The sequence below is a fragment of the Macrobrachium nipponense genome, chromosome 4 (assembly GCF_015104395.2).
Source record: "Macrobrachium nipponense isolate FS-2020 chromosome 4, ASM1510439v2, whole genome shotgun sequence".
NCBI classification, from domain to species: Eukaryota; Metazoa; Arthropoda; class Malacostraca; order Decapoda; family Palaemonidae; genus Macrobrachium; species Macrobrachium nipponense.
In genome coordinates, this window is record NC_061100.1 from 908,374 (window position 1) to 927,302 (window position 18,929).

At 35.8% G+C, this 18,929-nt stretch overlaps 1 protein-coding gene across 1 annotated transcript in view; it reads right to left on the bottom strand.

Moving 5' to 3' along the window:
* Positions 1–134: 134 nt before the first annotated feature.
* The window catches only part of LOC135210659 (sialoadhesin-like), a 27,048-nt gene continuing 8,253 nt past the window's right edge, over positions 135–18,929 (bottom strand). The window contains exons 2-7 of the mRNA XM_064243443.1: positions 13,868–13,988; positions 9,586–9,800; positions 8,948–9,155; positions 4,444–4,571; positions 3,331–3,505; positions 135–2,745 (exon numbers count right to left, since the gene is read on the bottom strand). Coding sequence (XP_064099513.1) covers positions 2,555–2,745; positions 3,331–3,505; positions 4,444–4,571; positions 8,948–9,155; positions 9,586–9,800; positions 13,868–13,916 — 966 coding nt within the window. The 5' untranslated portion in view covers positions 13,917–13,988 and the 3' untranslated portion in view covers positions 135–2,554. The remainder of the gene's footprint in view (positions 2,746–3,330; positions 3,506–4,443; positions 4,572–8,947; positions 9,156–9,585; positions 9,801–13,867; positions 13,989–18,929) is intronic.

Genomic DNA, 18,929 nt, shown 5'->3' on the forward strand with positions numbered 1-18,929 from the left:
ATAATGTGACCTCCACCTTTGTAACATTTTTTCAAAGTGTGCCATAAGGACAACCTTCAGACAGCAATTTGTATTACGTAAAACTATGGAAACGAGGTCATCTCATGTATGAGTAAAACACACCTAGTACCGGCACAATATTTATTTTCTCCGTGAACACAGTTATTTTAATATACAGATATACAAAAATGTCATTCCTAAGGAACCTCATTTACAAACTTTGATTAACATAAATCGCGTCTTCTCCCCGATGATTCTAAATGATATTTATACAACACATATTTAATACTACAAAATGGTTATAATGGCAACCTTCATGCCCACCAGTTTAAACAAAACATTCAGTAACGTCGTTGGGTCCCAAATAGGACTGCAGATCCTGCTCCTAAAATTCAGAAACTGGAAATTAATTTCGCTGTTTGCCCTTTAAGAGTTTAGAGTTATTAACTCTCTGCAACATCGTTTGGCTCATATTTTAAGAACTGAGTATTCAGCCTGCCTGGAGACTTACGTTCTATCCAGTTGAAAGTGAAAATAAAAGGTTTAAACTGTTATAGTATGATATTATTTTTTAATTTCAATTTGTCAGTACAGCATACTAATGATGGTGTCTCTGGAGTGAATACGAAACAGGAGAATGCCATTCTTTTGCCATTTGTTAGAAAATTAATCATATTGCATTACCCAATGTCGAAGCGAGAGACTCGCCCTTTCATAGGTATACAAAAAAGAAAAAATTAACTTAGATTTGAAAATGTGAAATACAATTTGAATCTATTACACCCAGACAGTTAATTGTTTATGAAACAAATTACTGGTCAAAAGTATTTTAGCGGAAATGGATATTTTTTTTTTTCGTCTGAACCCTAGATATGAAATAGTAATATGCTCTCCATTTGCACTTTAAAAAATAGTTATTCAAATTTATTCTTTCTTTGAAGTTCGTATCTACATTAAAAAAAAGTCCAGTATGATATGTCGTGAATCTGGGAGCTGATAATTATTTATACGGGCTACTCGTGATTTACAAGTAACGTCATACGTATTCATAGACACACTTCATATAAAAGTGGATATACGCTTTTACATAAATCGGTTGCATATTGATATCTTAACAATTCATCAATTACCTCTCTCTCTCTCTCTCTCTCTCTCTCTCTCTCTCTCTCTCTCTCTCTCTTACATTTTTACTTTTCAAAACTCCCGTTTTTTTTATTTTCTTAATCACATTCTCTCTTTTCGGTTTCAAGTCCCTGCATAACATTGCCTTAGTCATAGGTATCTTCCTTACATTATCTTTTTTTTTTCCTTTTTACGATCGGTAATAGCTATTGATCATACAAGAAAGACTTTATACGCTTTACGAGTATGTCTCGTGTTTCTTCCCTATTTTTCTTTTTATTAGTCCACCATAAACTGTAATTCGTATTAATTATAATTTACATGCTTACACTTACCAAGAGGTACAACAACAGAAACTTCATTATGATTTGTTTATATTACACTGAAATGACTCAACATGACGCTACCCTTGTACCGCACAACTCAACCGTACAATGTATTTACAAAATTACTAATCCGTCAGGCATGTGGAAGAATATTGTCTTGTAAAGCACACATTTGTATTTGAAAGTGTGAGAATTTTTTTTTTATTGTATTTGAACATTCGCTTAAAGAAGCCTAACCCTGTGTAAAAGCTCTCCAGTAGAACAGTGTTATTGTATTGATTGGTCCATAAGTGACTTCAACTTTCCACTAATTATCAAACTCTAGCTTCTTACATGTTAAATAATATACGTTTACAAATGATGTCTCAAGCAGCTCCCTTGTTGAAGAGTTCTTTGTTTGTTTATAAGAATTTAGATGATGTATGTATGTGTTTTCCTTTTTTAGTTCAACAATTGAAAATCTTATCGTAAGCATTTGTTCAAACTGGTAACACTTAAGGACAAAATATCAACAAATCTTTTAATATTAAACGGCCCCAGTAACCATGATATCTTGAGAGAAGTAGTTGTGCAAGCATAGTATTTAAAACTTTAGTTGCTCTGTATTGAGTGTGACTAGTCCATTCACCCGATTTGTTTGTAAAGAGAATGAATGTTTTCTTCTGCTTTTAATAATCTTGGACAGTAATCTTTAAATCCCCCTCTGCTTTTCGAATATTTTACCCAAAGCTCGAGTGGTATAAAACAGATTAATAGCTTACACCAATACAAAGACAGAACGTTCAAACAAACTCGAAGCTAATGTAAGTACTGCAGATACCCAGCACCTTTTGTTAGATTGTCAAAAACTTCTTGGTCCAAAAATTCCTATCTATAAAATTCCATCTTGTACTAATATTAAGTTGCATCCAAATTCTTCCATTGAGATTCCCACAATATTTACATTATTCAGATAATCTATTTACTGTTATCTCAGTCTCATATTTATTGTCTGTGTGAAGCTTGACTCAGCAACCAACGAGCCGCTGATTCTAGAAACTTCTGATTGATTCGCGGTTACTGCGATTGTAGCCTTATTCCAGGAACGAAAAAGCTCCTCGTTTTTTTCATCTGTAAGCGAAGAGAGAGAGGGAACGAAATTGCAGACACCACGGGATGGCCTTGATGAGGAAGTTCAAGTCGTCCCTCGAGGAGTTGAGGAGACAGAAGGCGACGGCGGTCATGATGCTAAAGATGAAATTATCGTGTGCTTTGGCAGCTCCGCTGCCCGTGGTCTTCATGGCCTCTGGAGTCTCACCTGCGGATTGAGAGAAGAAGAGTTTGTTTACCTTCGAAAATTATATTGGCAGTGAGATTCTGAAGTAAGAATCGCAGCGTTTGCCTGACTGAGAAAATGTGTTGAAGCAGTTATCTAAATTGCATGAGTTATAAGATTGCTGAATCGCAAGACTTCCTAGGAAAGGGGTGTTATCTGTTTTTTCCCGTAGTTGAAGTTAAAATTATGAGACCTGTACCGAGGCTTCGACTGGAGCTTAAGTAACTCATCCATTTATAAATTTACCAGATAATTAAGTCGGAGATGTCACAGAGCTAGTACGGCTTCCATTACCTGAGTGATTGCCTTAGTTAATGATAAAGGCATGTACATTCGATTATACAAACCGCGTGAGGTTTTCAACGTTTCAGCTTGGTTTTATTGCTCTCGAAAAATGTAGTTCATAGCTGAAGTCCGCTCAAGGCCCTTGGCTCTCGGGAGTAACAGACATTTAAAACTTTACTTGTCAGTACTAGTAGAGAAGGATTACTTCCTAAACGTAATGAAAATAGTGAGGAGTAAATACATTAAATTATGATAATGAAAGAAAGCCGCAAGATATCTTACTCTCCAGGACGTGGACCATGACGGAGACCTTTTTGGCATTGGCTGGCTTGCAGGAGTACCTGCCCGAGTCCAGCAACGTGGCGTTGTGCACCAGGAGAGACGACCTTGTCAGTTCGCCTCTGTGCTCAGTGAACACCTGGATCTCGCGACCTCCTCTCCTCCCGTAGTTCACCAACTGGAAGGAAAAATGTAACGAGAATGGTTTACGATAATATATTGGAAAGAGAATAGGAAAACAGATAATGTTTAGAACTCTATTGTAACGAACTGGAAACAGCATTGAAAGCCTTATGTAGAGTATTATACAGCAGCTAACTATAAACAACAAAAAATACTACAGCCGTATTCGTAAAACATTAATAGAATATATGCAGGAGAGATGTTGTAAGCTTTAAATGTTTTTGTTACCATCTAGACAGAGCGGAAAAATTGTTCATAATATGTTTCGTTGAAGACGATGTGTCCAATAATAAAAGCTATTGCAATAATGATTGCATTGAGAAACAGGAATGTCAGCCACAAGCTTGAATCGAAAATATACTGAAGTTCGTTAAGAGGCGTCAGCTGCAGTGGAATTGTTTTTTGTATCCAAAGAGATTTGTAATGGAAACCAGAATCGATAAAGCCTTTTGTAGAACCGCAGAGGAGACGGAAGGAAAATCCATACATTTGTGAGGAATAGATCATTTTCTACGGAGATTGAGGAGGAATAGTGCAATGATGATTGCCGAAGGTACAGAGGGTTCTTATGACAGGATTATGGACTGTTAAGCTTATGATGCTTAAGGAAACTTAATGTTTCTTGAGAAAGGTAAAATCGATATGAAAGTATGGGGTGAAAGGAAGTTGTATGGAAAGACTTCCCTGTTCTAATCTTAGCAACATCATCATTGTTCAAGTAGTGTTCAGTGAATTTATAATATGTATATATGTGTGTATTTGTTTGTTTGTTTTTGTTTATATTACCTAATTATGTAATCGTGTATCCTCCTGTTTTTGTTTTGCAAACTAAACTCATATTAGATTTTTTTTCGGTCCATAATAATTATACATTATTGACATTGCAATCAAAACCACCCCTTAAATATCTGACAGCAGTAATATCAGCTTTACCTTATCCCTGTGATACCACAAAATGAATTCGGGCGGCGTGGGACTGAAATGGACCACGCAGGTGAGATTGAGGGAGCTGCCTCTGTCCAGGTAGACGCTGCTGGCCCCCAGGAGCTCTGCCGAAGGCACTGAAGGGAAGGGAGTGGAATCGTTGAATAGAAAATTGGAAATTTAATAAACGAGATGATAGAAGGTCTTTCACACAGCATTCTACCCAAACTCGCGCGAGCATACACGCATGCACACATATGTATGTGTACGTATATGTATAAATGTGTGTATGTTTTTGTGTAGGTATACATATATATGTATACATGTACCTATATGCATTACATTATATATATATATATATATATATATATATATATATATATATATATATATATATATACTGAGAGAGAGAGAGAGAGAGAAGAGAGATGAGAGAGAGAGAGAGAGAGAGAGAGAGAAAATTTACAGTGATGGAAAGTTTCCAGAATGTCATGAACACGCATTCCTTAAAAGCATGACAGGAACGTAATGATTGTAGTTCCTTTGTGGTAAAAGAAATATTTTTATAGTAGCAAATAATGTCATGTCGCGTCACTGAACTTAGGTATTGAAATTTCCCAATTTCCCAAGGAATAAATCAGCCTTTCGACTGGAAAATTTACATAATGTCAAATGAGGTTCATTAAAACCAATATGCAAATTGTATGTTCAGGAGCTTTTTATACTTCAGAATGAGATTTTGTTGCAAAACGCAGACATTATAATAAGTGCTATACTTTTTATATATGTAAAAAGAGTGATATAATAAGCCGACTCTTGTGAAATCAGTGCTAATTAGTGAGTTCAAAGATACCAGCCAAATGTCAGGGCATATTCGGATGCTTATCATTTGCAAATTTTATTTTAAAATAATATTTTATTTTCCTTTTTATTTTGCTTTGAAGGTGCAAGTTACCTAGCCTCCATTTTCATTATATTGGTTGGAAATGAAGGCTGTTTATTCAGCGTCATTATTGGTTCGCAAATGAACCCAATTTCATCTTAATTTATACATATACTAGAGGGAATCTGAACGTTGTTTGAGACGCAGAATTTGTAATTGAAGGAGCAATTGTTTTGATGGCGAAAGATGCTGTGACAGGACCTGATTGGAGGCGGTAAAGATCAAAGCTTGCTGGAATTTCAATAAGAAGTTATCAAGTTAGAGGAAAGAAACACCTTCAGATAGGAAGTCAGTTACATTTCAGTTGAAGGAAAGGAAGCTCGTTGGTATATGCGAAAAATATTTCAGCCAGAACACGAATTTCTCTTAGGTAATTGTAAGAAATATATATATATATATATATATATATATATATATATATATATATATATATATATATATCATATATATATATATATATATATATATATATATATATATATATATATATATATTAATATATATATATATATGTGTGTGTGTGTATAATATACATATATACATATATACATTATATGAACCTCCATACCATGATTATATTGAATGCAAGGTGTATGGGAGTGAAAAAAGAAAAAAAGGTTTTATTATTATATAACTACTTGATGAAATTGAGTTGTATTATATCACTTGAGGAAGTGATATATAACATTAATATAACATGAAAGAGCCTCGTCCTATGCCGCGACTCTTACTGTGGTATAATTATATTTAACCTTTTCAGAACAAGGAAAATGGAAGACGGAAACATAATGGATTTGCTTAGATGTTCGATTTCTGAAAGAAAGGAATTTATTGCCAGGAAACTAAAGAGCTCATATTACAAATGAGCTGGTAATGCGGTTGGTGCGTAAGAGTGATTTCTATCTGGGGTCTCTCCCCTTCCGTCGCAGATAGAAGCCAGATACGCTATAAATTGTATAGTGTGTTTGCGTATATGTACGGTATGCTGCACGAAAAAGGGCAGGAATGATAGAGAAGGTCGTCAAAACAGAATGAAAATTATTTTGATATTTTCTCCCGTGGAGAACAAATCGGGCGTTGTCTTTACTGTGCAAACATTGATCAGGGAATATGAAAAAGTTGCTGTTATAAATGGCAATGGAATACAAACATACACAGGGCTGGTGACGCATTTCGCAATCATTGAATGTTTACGTCCGATATTAGTGTTCTCTATTGCTCAAGGTTCGTCTGTGTTGTTTATCGGACATAAAAGTAATTTATTTTCATTACTCACCCTGTTCAAGTTACCATCATGCAATATTGAGCAATATCAGATGAATTTACAGCTTTAATTAATTTATCACCACCTGAGATCGTGAACATCCTTATAATCACTTGGAAATATATTTACTCACCAATGATATATATATATATATATATATATATATATATATATATATATATATATATATATATATATATATATATTATAATAAAATCAGGACTGATCTTTCTTATTTTTTGCGCCCCGGGTGGGGGCGGGGTAGGTATGGAATCGTGAGTGTAAGGGAGACATGACACATCCACCCTCATCCTGCAAACCTGTTTGTCAGGTCCGGGTGGGGCAGGGCAGGGTAGGGTAGGGGTTTCACGCAGCGTATGCGTGATATATATATATATATATATATATATATATATATATATATATATATATATATATATATGATTATAATCACTTTAGCACGTGATTCATTTATCACACATATCCACAGGTTGAAAAATAAGAGACAGGGTATAGGTCCTGACCGGTTTCGGCTTTATTTTCAAGCCATTGACAAAGGACTGATACATAGTATTAGAATTCACGAGTATATATACTACACAGACAGTACTGACGAACATACACACAACAGTTTGAGACTGCAGATCCACCCACAGGCAGGTGTCAAGGTAGGAGTGGCTTTCAAAAATCATTAGGCTAAAATTTACAATAAATTCTCAAGGGATACTACGCTTAGGGTACAAGTCCACACCTGACAGGTGTCAGGGAGGCGGGGTTGTACATCTCATTACCACTACTGCCCCCTTTACTGTGTTTTACAAATATAATAATCCTATTTTTCATATATCTCTACAGCCAACCTTAAAATTTAAACAGTTTTACAAATTTCTTTTGATATTAAAGGATCAGGTTTATACATTCCTTGACTGATGTTCAATATTATTTTTGTTGTAACTTTTCTTCTATAAAACTCAGATTCAATGATATTCCTTTCCAATGCATTATTAGAACACACCAGCTTTTTTGCCCTTTCCCCTTCCCAGTTAATAGCATGATTGTTCTCACTAACATGTACAAATATACCACTATTTCCCTGTGCATATCTCACACATTGTTTATGTTGTTCTATTCTTTTTTCCAGTGCTTTCCCCGTTTGACCAATGTAAAAGTTGTCACAAGACTTACACGGGATTTTTATATACACATCCTTTAGCATTGTCGGGGGAGTTCTTAATAAGTACCTGTTTCATTGTTTTATTGTTTTTAAAAACTACATTAACACCAAAATTCTTCAGGAGATGTGGGTATACTTTCATATTACTATTATAAGGTAGTACAAGCAAATTTTTGTTGCTTGTAAGGTTCTTTTTGATTTTGATACATGGTCTTTTGTTTTTGCCGGCTTTTAATGCATTGTTTCAGTACTTAATTTTCTGGATATTTCAGTTTCTTGCCTGTATTCTGAATCTTATTCTATTTCCTCATCTATATATTCTGGGCTACATACCCGTAGTGCTCTTAAAAACATAGAAGCAAACACTGATTCCTTTTTTAACCTTAATTGTTTTGTTCCAGAGAATAAGAAATGTACATTGAAGGAAGAAATATTAGTAGGTTTTCTGTAAACACTATACTTAAACCCACTACTATTTCTCCGTATGAGGACATCCAAAAAGGGTAGGCATTCATCTTTTTCTATTTCTATAGTAAATTTAATTGATGGTACTAATTGATTTAACCTGGCAAAAAGTTATTTACATCTTCATTCCCTGGCCATACACAAATTATGTCGTCACATATCTAAAACCAAGGTACATTTCGTGGAATTATATTATTTAAAATTTTCTTTTCAAAATTCCATATATAAATTTACTTAGCACTGGGACAGAGGGCTTTCCATTGCCATACCAAAATTTTGTGAGTAGAATTTTCCGTTGAATTCAAATTTACAGTCTTTAACACATAATTTTATTAGTTCAATTAAGGTGCTTTTAGAAAAATGGAAATATCCAGTTGTTGTTTTCTAATAATTCCGATAAAAACTCCAATAAAATATGTATCTATCCTATCGCAGATGAGATTGTCTTTCATACATTTTCCGTTTTTTTCTAATATTTCCATGCACTGGTAAACGTTTAACGTTTATCATCCTAGTCTTCGTTCAGAAGATCAAAAGATAAGAAAATAATAAAGGAATCATTAGTCTCTCTCTCTCTCTCTCTCTCTCTCTCTCTCTCTCTCTCTCTCTCTCTCACTATAACGACATCAAACAAAAAGGTCAGAGACTTCTTTGAGGGGCAACTTACCGACGACTTCCAGTTTGACACTGACGGCGGTCACGGGCTTCGTCGAAATGGAGCACTCGTAGAAGCCTGAGTCTGTGGGCTGTGGGTGCCTGAGGACGAGGACCCAGTCTCCCGAAGAAGGGTCTCTGTGGGCCGAGAAACTCTCGTCGTTCGTGAGTGAAATATCCCCCGTCCAGACGTGCAGGTCCTTGTGACGGATCCATGACACCTGAGTTGGAAAGATATTATCATTATCATCATTCAAAGAGAGCTCATAATCACATGAGTCAATTAAATGGAAAAGTAAGTCCACAGTAGTATGCCTGTTTGATTTTAATTTAAATATATAAAGCAGAAAGCTTTCGATGACCTGCATGGTCCTCCTTGTCAATCTGACTATAATTACAAAAAGTGACTACACAAAATCTTTGATTTTGACTTGTTTTAGTGGTCACTTTTTGTAATTATAGTCAGATTGACAAGTAGGACCGTGCAGGTCATCGAAAACTTTCTGCCTTAAATATTTTAAATAACAAAATCAAACAGACATACTACTGTGGATATAGTTTTCCAGTATCTTCACTATAAAGTGCTGAAGTTAAACGAGACAGTTGAGTCACATTTCAAGAGTTTTAAGCAATGTCTTCATAAGTACTCACAGATTTGGCCCCAAGGTTTCTAGCCTTGCAGGGGATGTGGGCAGGAGCCCCAACGGCTGCCAGGACTGACTTGGGCGTGTCCTTGGCGAAGTGCGGCCCTTTCGGAAGAGGAGAGTTTTCGTCCTGTCCCCAGATCCCCCCTCCGCTATCCCCTGTGTCAACCCTGTTTCGGTTGGGTTTCCCCCGAACTTTGCTGTCGACGACCAACATGTCAGCTGGAAAGTAGGAAAAGAAATAAATTAAAATGATACTTTCAATTAGAATCGTAAAATCTTCGGCTAATCCATCTGGTAAGCCAAATTTTGCCTAGATTATCTGAAAATCTTGATAACAAGCGTGGGTTTAGCGAGATTTTATTGATATGTATGTATGTATTTATATATATATAATATATATATATATATATATATATATATATATCAATATATATATATATATATATATGTGTGTGTGTGTGTGTGTGTGCATGATGGATGTTTTTATATACTACTACCTATGTATGTATGTAAAGTCATTTTGCAACTGTCACCTTCAAAATAACTAAAATATTGGTAGTGAGCAAAACAATGGTCTATTTCCAAAATAATTATAAATTATTGGCCACTTCACAAAATGAACAAAACGATGCTCCCTTTACAAAAGGGCACTAAATGTTTGCTTAAATGTTTGCTTATTAATTTTTATTCCCATACTATGTGTGTGAGTGTTAATTCATGTTATAGTTGTGGGTAGGTGGTTGGTCTGGATGTTGGCAGTTAGTTAATACTGATAGTTATTCAAGGACAAGACTACTTACATGACTGCCATTAATTTCTTTGCATATTACCTTATTAAACATCCGATATGTATATTGGACGGACGCAAAACAGAACACTTTTTATACAAAATCATGAGAGGCTTAATAAATGAAAGCGCTAAATTCTTTAAATTTGCTGGCCGGAGGTGTATACATGAAATCGACTAATTACAGGATAAGGAGTTAGAAACTAGATATTCAAGTTCAGCTGCTTTGAAATTAACAGTCATATTTTCAGCTTATCAAGGAAGTTATGGTCATGTTACCAAGTGCGTGCTAGATCACTGTAAGCTTTGGCATCCTGAGTTGCTGATCTCGCAGAAGAAATCCAGCTGAGATGTTTAAGGTTGTTTCATTTGCTGTTGGAAAGATAGCTGAGATCTCTAAGTATGTCTGCAGTTTCTCTTCGTTATCCCCAATCAGCAGTGTATCATCTGCAAGGATATCTAATTCATAAGTAGGACTTGACCCATGCAACCTTTACTTATCTAACCACTCTGTTCTTCCTCTTTCAGTCCTTGTGTCACCTTACTCTCTTATTCAGAAGTTTCCATCTTTCTTTACGTACTGAATAATGCTATGCCACGATTATTGTTACTGTTGCTTCTGTTATAATTGCAGTTCTACAGTAGAACAGTTGTTCCCCTCATTTGTTCAGAACCTTGTTCGTAGTCACACACTTCATTACACTATCACCACCATACTGCAGTATATCATTTGCAAATCCATTAACTCTTGGTGTTTTTGCAATTTCTGTCATCCACGATATATATATATATATATATATATATATATATATTATATATATATATATATATCGATATATATATGTATGCATGTATATATATATAAATGTGTGTCTACGTATATATATTTATATTTATATATTATGTGTATATGTATGTAAATGTATGTGTTCACATGTATATGCTATATATGTGTGTGTGTGTGTGTGTGTGTGTGTGTGTGTGTGTGTGTGTGGGTGTTTATTTGTGTATGTGTGTGTTTTATATAAATTATGAAGGTAGTATTATTTATTTGTTAAGAAATGACGGTAGAAAGAGTCAGAGTAAGAGCTTCATGAAATTCCCTCCAAGGTTGAGAGAAAGAGACTTGTTAAAGAATGGAAAATATGATGTAAATCATACAAAACTGGGAGAGAGAGAGAGAGAGAGAGAGAGGAAGCCTAAAGGTGTCAGAGTTACGTAATACACCAAATTCCCTTAATCTTTTCGGAATGGTCCCAGTTCTCTCCAGAACCGCAAGAAAAGGGTGCAGGGAACAGAATAGGAGGGGGCGGAGGAGGAGGTGGCGGCAAAGGAGGATGAGAAGGGAAGGGAGGGGAGGGGGAGGGGGTTAGTAGGAAATTCCAAGGGACGCATTTCTTAGTTATCCCGATCCCCGAGTTATGCCGGAGTAATGCGTGGCACGTTAGGACGCTGAAAACAAAGTTAATTAAGAGCTTGAAACTGCTACGTCTGATTAAGTGAGAGATGGTAATAAAATTAGGTTTATTTTTAATTTCTCTCAAAAATGAATTTAATTAGAAGCTCAGAGATAAGACATATACAATAATTATATGAGATGGATTTTAGCTTTATTGTTTTTGATAAGAATATAGTTATAAATGAAATTTCACCCTTGCTCTGTGGAAAGGTAACAGATTTATGTAATAGTGTCATATTCCCACTTTTGAGAAATTCATTTTATATCAAAAATATTTATATGTATAAGTGTATATATATGGATATGAGATATATCAATATATATATTCCTGAAGTGAAAGGGTATATAAACATTTCTTCCACATTTCATCCCTCTCTCAGTTCGAGTCCCAGCTCATTCCATAAAACCTGACGCTTGCTTCTGAGAATGCACCTTATCATTCACGAGTTGAATGATAAGGCCGTCTATGGACCTCGGCTTAGACCACGTCCCTTCGGAAACTGGATGTAGGAGGAGAGTAATCGCGAGGCTGCTCAATAAAATCCTGGTTTTATGGGCGTCAGGACCCGTGGTGAAGTGTGTCAAGGTAAAGGGGGCGGTGCTTTATTTCGGTTGTATTTTTTTTTCAGTTTATTTATTCGTTTGTGTGCTCTTCAAAGGAACGCTTTTTCTCGATGGTGTAAACACTCGTAGTTTCTGCCCTATTAATGGGGACACTTTTTAATAGTTATTGTTTTTAGAAGGTTTTTGTTTTGGCCTTTGAAATTGTTTTAGGTTTGCATTGTCTATAACTCATTTTCTCAGCTGTCATATGTTAAGAATTACATTTTGTTAGGTTTACGTTTGACAAGTAAAGTTTATAAACAGAAATCTTAAAGAAAGGTATTAAGATATTTAAATGACCTTTTTCAGATGCCTTTGTGCAGTGTGATAACCTCATGATATTGAAAAGCAAAGAAGTGGCCTTTTTTGTAACTGCTCTTTTTTAACCTTATCAAGGTTTTGCGTTGTTTATAGCAATTCCTCTACTTGATTTTGTGTTTTTCAAACAATTACGTTTTCTTCGGTTTTTAACTTTCTGTAAAAGAAAACTATTGAGATGGCTTTGTGTCCATCCGCGTTTGTTCTGTCCGCCCTCAGATCTTAAAACATACCTTGCTAGAGGGCTGTAAATTGGTGGGTTGACCGTCCACCCTCCAATCATCAAATATGCCAAATTGCAGCCCTCTAGCCTTAGTAGTTCTTATTTTAATTTAATGTAAAATTTATCCGTGACCGTTCGTCTGGCAACGCTATAGGACAGGCCACCACTGGTCCATGGCTGAAAGTTTCAAGGGCCGCGGCACTTACGCTGTACAGAAAAATCTGTTGCGCCGAAGAACCTTCGTTTATATATATATATATATATATATATATATATATATATATATATATATATATATATATATATATTGGAACACCTCCCATTTACCGTTGCTCGTAGAAGTATTCTCATTTATGCTAGCATTAGGAATGCACTCATCCTCGTATTTCATAATGAATGTAATTCATTTTCACTGTATTAATATGTCTGCTGCAGATTTCTAAGCCTCAGTAACCACGTTCATCAAGATGGATCAAAATAAGTGTTTTTGGGATGATCTTGCTAACACAGTAAAAATCCAGAGGTTCTATCTGTATGCCTTAGTAATAAATTACACATTTGATAATAAGTTTACAGGTGTGAGTCGTACCCTAGATTAGTAAAGAGCATGAGAGTAGCAACCATATATACATATACATTTGTGTGTGAAGAGAGAGAGAGTAGAGATAATGACTTTTGATAAAATTTTTCGCAAACATGTCTGTCTAATAGCTATCACATAACGTCTAGATATCCTCATGTCTTTTAGAAACACTTCCCACTGGAAGACTCGAATCCAAAGGACAAATGAATGAGGAAACTCTCCCTTCCCTGGTGGGACTTTATCTCACACTTTTACTCTTCTTTGTCTTTCTTATTTTGATGAATCGAAGCTGGAAAAGGAACAGAACTCTCACCAGAGAAGAGGATTAGAAGAGCGGTGTGGAGGAGCTTTGAGCTTAACATACTGGTCCGGCTGAGCTCTGTCTTCCACGACGATTTATATTTAGACTTTTCGCCGCCAACGTCCACCGTTGCCTGCAAATGGAAAAGGAAAAATTTATTAATAAATGGTAGTGTCTCATTTAAAATGTCAGATTTTATTTCAAACCACAAGTGTTTTAAAAGGAAAGATAAAAAAGAAAGTACTGTCATTAATATATTTAGGTGTTTATTCTGTAAATAGGGGTTTAGTAAATACACCATAGGTTTTTTATATATTAAAGGTTTCTCTTCAGTAAAAACGTCGTTTGAGGGAAACTGTCAGAATGTAGAATAAAAATTGTATATAATTTTTGTTAAAAGTGGAGGTACCATTTTCAGATTTCCACTGGTGAATGATTGAACCAAGGGAGAGCGTAGTATCAAGAGGGAATGCGATTCTATTTGGAAGTAATTTATAAAACCAGCATCCAATCTCTATTCATTACCAATGGATGCATACATACCTGTTTAAAAATAACGGTTATATTTTTGCTATTATCGTTATCACCAGTGAATAAATATTGTCCAGTGGCAACGTTATTGACTAGGTTTTTTTTCAAAGGATAACCGACAGTTAAAAGCTATACCATTGTTTTTCTGATTAATATGTTATTTTTTGATGCGAGGAAGGTGAAAGGTAACACGGCAAGCAATGCCTTTCATGTAAATGACGTGAGTAGACGTCGTAGTATTGGCAAGCAAATTTCGGTGTCTATTTTTTCTTCTTTTTACGCGAGTTCTGACGTCGTAATGTACTCCTTCGATGACGAGTTCTTGTTGCCTAGTTCAAAAAAGAAAATAAAAACAGAGGAATAATACTCTGCGAAACTTCTTTTTTAAGTATCTTCGCAATAGAGCAGGTAACGTGACTCTCTAACTTATGAATTTCCTAGTTCCCCCAATATTCGTCACCTCTTAAACTGATGTAGAAGGATTGAGAAGGTTTGGTCAATTCTGTCAAAAATGTCTGTTAGATAGTTTTTTGTGTTTATTTGTATGAAGTAACGTTATAGGCTTTTTTCATTTCATTCATTGTTAGCATGTAATCTTTGTCATTGGGAGCTCTAATCACTAAAACCTATATTTTTGTCTTCTCTGTTCAGAATCAGTTCGTCTACTAACACAAGCTATTCCATACTCCATTTATCCTCATCCCGAAAATTAGGAACTACATCTGTTTATTGCCATTTCTCTGCTTTTTTGCATCGCTCCTGCTATGAAGACGAGAAACAGCAATGGAGAAACAGGACACTTGTCTCTGAGCCGCATTTTCACACTAAACCAGACACTCTCCCGCCTGCAAACGCTAACGGATACTTCACTTCCATGATAAAAGAATCTTTCGTCGCTTCGGCCAACTTGCCCTCTGTACCACAGAGCATCGGCTCCCTTCTCGTTGCCCCTCAGTAAACCTGCTGTAAGCTTTCTTTAGATTCGTGTAAATCACATTAGCTTTTTCCTTTTACTTTTGAACTTCACCTTACTGTTTCGTAAGCACAACCTCCGCCTTATGCCACCACACACTCCTGCATCTCGTACTTTGTCAGTCTAAAGTAAAATAACAGTAAGCAAATAAAGGGAAGATAATGAAATAGGGGCGAACACGTTTTCCTATCGGATGAATAAAGAAACGTAGTATGGTTCTTTGAAGAGGGAGTAGAAATTAAATTGTTAAACCGTTTTTGACGAGTAGTTTGGTGGAGGACAAGAAATGTAGGAGTCTCTTTCAAAGAGAGAAGTTTAGAGGAAGGCTATATGGAGAAGGAAAATATTAATCAAGAGAAGAGGGACTGGTGACAAGGAGATGGATGTAAAAACGTTCAGAGAATAACCTTTCAATACTATAGAAACAAAGAGAATAACCTTGAAAACTCATTGCTTAATCATCATGAACCATAAAACAGAAAATGAGAACACGGGAGAAGATAAAAGCGTTTAATGAAGAGAGAAAAGTGAAGCAAAAATGGTGCCGGAAAGTAAAATTATGAACGAAAATGAATAGTAAGGCTAGAAAAATTGAGATGGGCACAAATGTACAAGACATATAGAATGTGGCAGTAACTGTAGCAGCCCCAGCAGTAGTCGTATAAAGCATACTAATTCCGTCTTCACTTTGAACAGGAAGGCAACGCCCAGCAGGAGATATTACAGAATTTGTATCTCTTGCGAAAGTGATGGATATGGTCAGGGGAAAGGAAGGGAGCAGGAGATACCAACGTTATAAACAAAGATTGAGTTTAGTGATGGCATCGGTAATATTAGGGACTTTGAAGGGGATGGAACTGAGCTTAAGACGAGGCATGAAAAGGAATGAACGAACGACGGAGAAAAACTTGAAAGCAAATTCAATTGTTAACGTCAAATTGATAAGAGGTATTGGGAAGGATTAGAGAAGGCGAACTAATAAAATTAATAGCCGCGCAGGAAAGTATTGGAAATGAAGACGGGTGGAGGAAAGAAAAATAAGGTAGCAATAATCCCTTAAGTGTAAGTTTATAACGTAAAGATATGTTTTTCAAACTCAAGTAAATATAGATATCCAACAAGAAATGAGAAACAATAGAGCGGGTACGGTTGTAATGAAAAATATGAAAATACGTATTATAAGGCAAAAACATTCAAATAACGAACCAAGGTAATAAATACACTTTCTTTGGATGTCAGTTTCTCAGTAAGCACATCAATCTAAGAAAAGCTGGAAGAAAACGAGGAAAGATAAACTGAAACACAAACAGATTTACCAAAGTGAACTTTATAATATACCTATGATGAATATGATGTAATCTCAACAACCGACGCGTCTAATAGAGGAGAAAATTTTACTCTCATTTTAATCAAGCATTGGAAAAGTTGTAGGATGCATAGGTAGAGAAATGTGACAGAATTGAGTCATGGAGGCATCGAGCTTGAGTATGTTGTGGGTTCTGTGGGATTAATTTTGGCAGATGATGTAGAGGAAGTCCTAGGCTAAGAGGAGGAGGATGAACAATGTGGTAAAAAGCTTTGGAATAACTGACGATGTGTAGAGCTACCTGGGATAAAGAGGAAAGAAAATCCCTGACCAGAAATATCAGAAAGACCAGAACTCATTTTCAATTGATTAAAAGGAACGGACATTAAACTTTCCCCGAATAAAAAAAATTTGGATAACGATCAAATTGAAAAAGGAGAGTCTGGGACATAAGTAGTAGGAAAAAAAGAGACCTTAGATAAGACTGATGTGCTCTCTTACCTAGACTAGATTATGGCAGAAGAGCGACAGATAGAGAGCTGAGAGGCAGAAGCTCCTCGCTATGATGAACACCACTTTTTTTGTGCTGTTCCATAGAGTTCCCAGTATGAGACTAATATAACACTCGCGTGAAATGTCAAGGGGAATAGTTTGAAGGACAGAAAACGTTGAGTAGAAAAAGGAAGGATTGATGGCGGTAAAAGATGCTTATATCTGATAGATGTCAGTTAAACGAGTGTCTATTATGGCTCATTGTGTATTATGGTGCTTAGCGTGTACGTAGAAATGGATATAGTTCCAAGTATTTCAGGTGAATGAAAAATGTAGATATGGCTTATATGGTTTTAACAGCAAGAAGTATGTCTCGGGAAATACATTATAACGTAGAGGAGAGTAAATTGAGATGAAATCTATGAGAAATAAGATTAGGAAGTGGAGGAATAAGGATACGATACATACAATAATCGAAGAGAATTTAGGATAGGACATTACCACAGTGAATTAGTTTCAGAAAACGTAGAAAGCATTGCTTATGTATCTAAAGGGGAAGAAAGGAACGGATTTATATTGAGACAGGTATCAAATAACAAATAAGTATGTACAGTTCAGTGAAAAAGAATGTTTGGGAAACGGCAGGGATAAAGAGAGGAAAGAGCGAGGCGGGTGAAAGAAATAAAAGTAAGTGACGAGAATGTAAGAAAAATATAGAAGAATTGTTAGAGATAAAAACTGCGGAAGGGGGATTGAAACGAAAGAGTAAGTGCTCAGAAAGAAAAATGAAAAAAGAGGAAGAAAAAGGTATGGTTATAAAAGTGATGGAGAACAGTCGTGAATGCCAGTGGTAGGAATGAAGAGATGGGAATTTCAAAATATGAAATGGAGCTATAAATCTCTGTTGTTCTCTCCATATTTGATTTTTTCTCTGCAAAACGCTCGCTAGGACTTGAGGGAAGAAGGAACATTCATTATCTGCCGTATTATTTCGTTGGCAGTCCATGTAGCTCACTGTCATAAGGTATTGAATATATTGAGAAGCTACATACGTTCCTCTGCAATTTGAGTATCCCCTATAAGATAAGTGATGGGCGTAATGCGAGTATGTATGTGCGATGAAAATGGCTGTTATGTTTTCCCTCTCTTTTCAAAGTCTGTTTTGCAGAGAGCTGTGCTGTCTAAGAAAACTTTGTTATAGGGTTTCTTTCGATGCTTTCTCCCCCCCCCCCCCCCTCCCCCTTTATTTTTAGAATGCTCCTGTTAAATTCGTCATGTCGCTATTGATGGGATTTTTCAGATGATCAACAAAACATTCTACCTTTTGCGGCGCATCCTCATCCCCCATTGCTACCACATAACTTCCTTAGATTCCTTGGTCTAGAGACAAATGAAAACAGCATAGGAGACAAGCGACAAAAATTCATTACCGTAATGAATAATATATTGGAGACGTAGGAACTTTGTGGTAATCAAGAAGCTGGTGGAATATTAGAAATTCTTCCCGAGGAGAAGCAATATCTTTCTCTGCCTCAGCTTATGACGTAATTTTTTATGGTTTGGTGATGGAAGCTCGTGTACTTGGAAGATACAGCAATTACTAATATAGAGACGTTCATGTTATCATCGCCCAAAACAACCTACACATTGTGGGTGAGAGAGAGAGAGAGAGAGAGAGAGAGAGAAAGATGGGAAGATAATATCGAGGTAGCATGAAAGATGGAACGACCAAAGACGAGGAAAAGTCTTACAATAAACAGAAATTAAAGGTA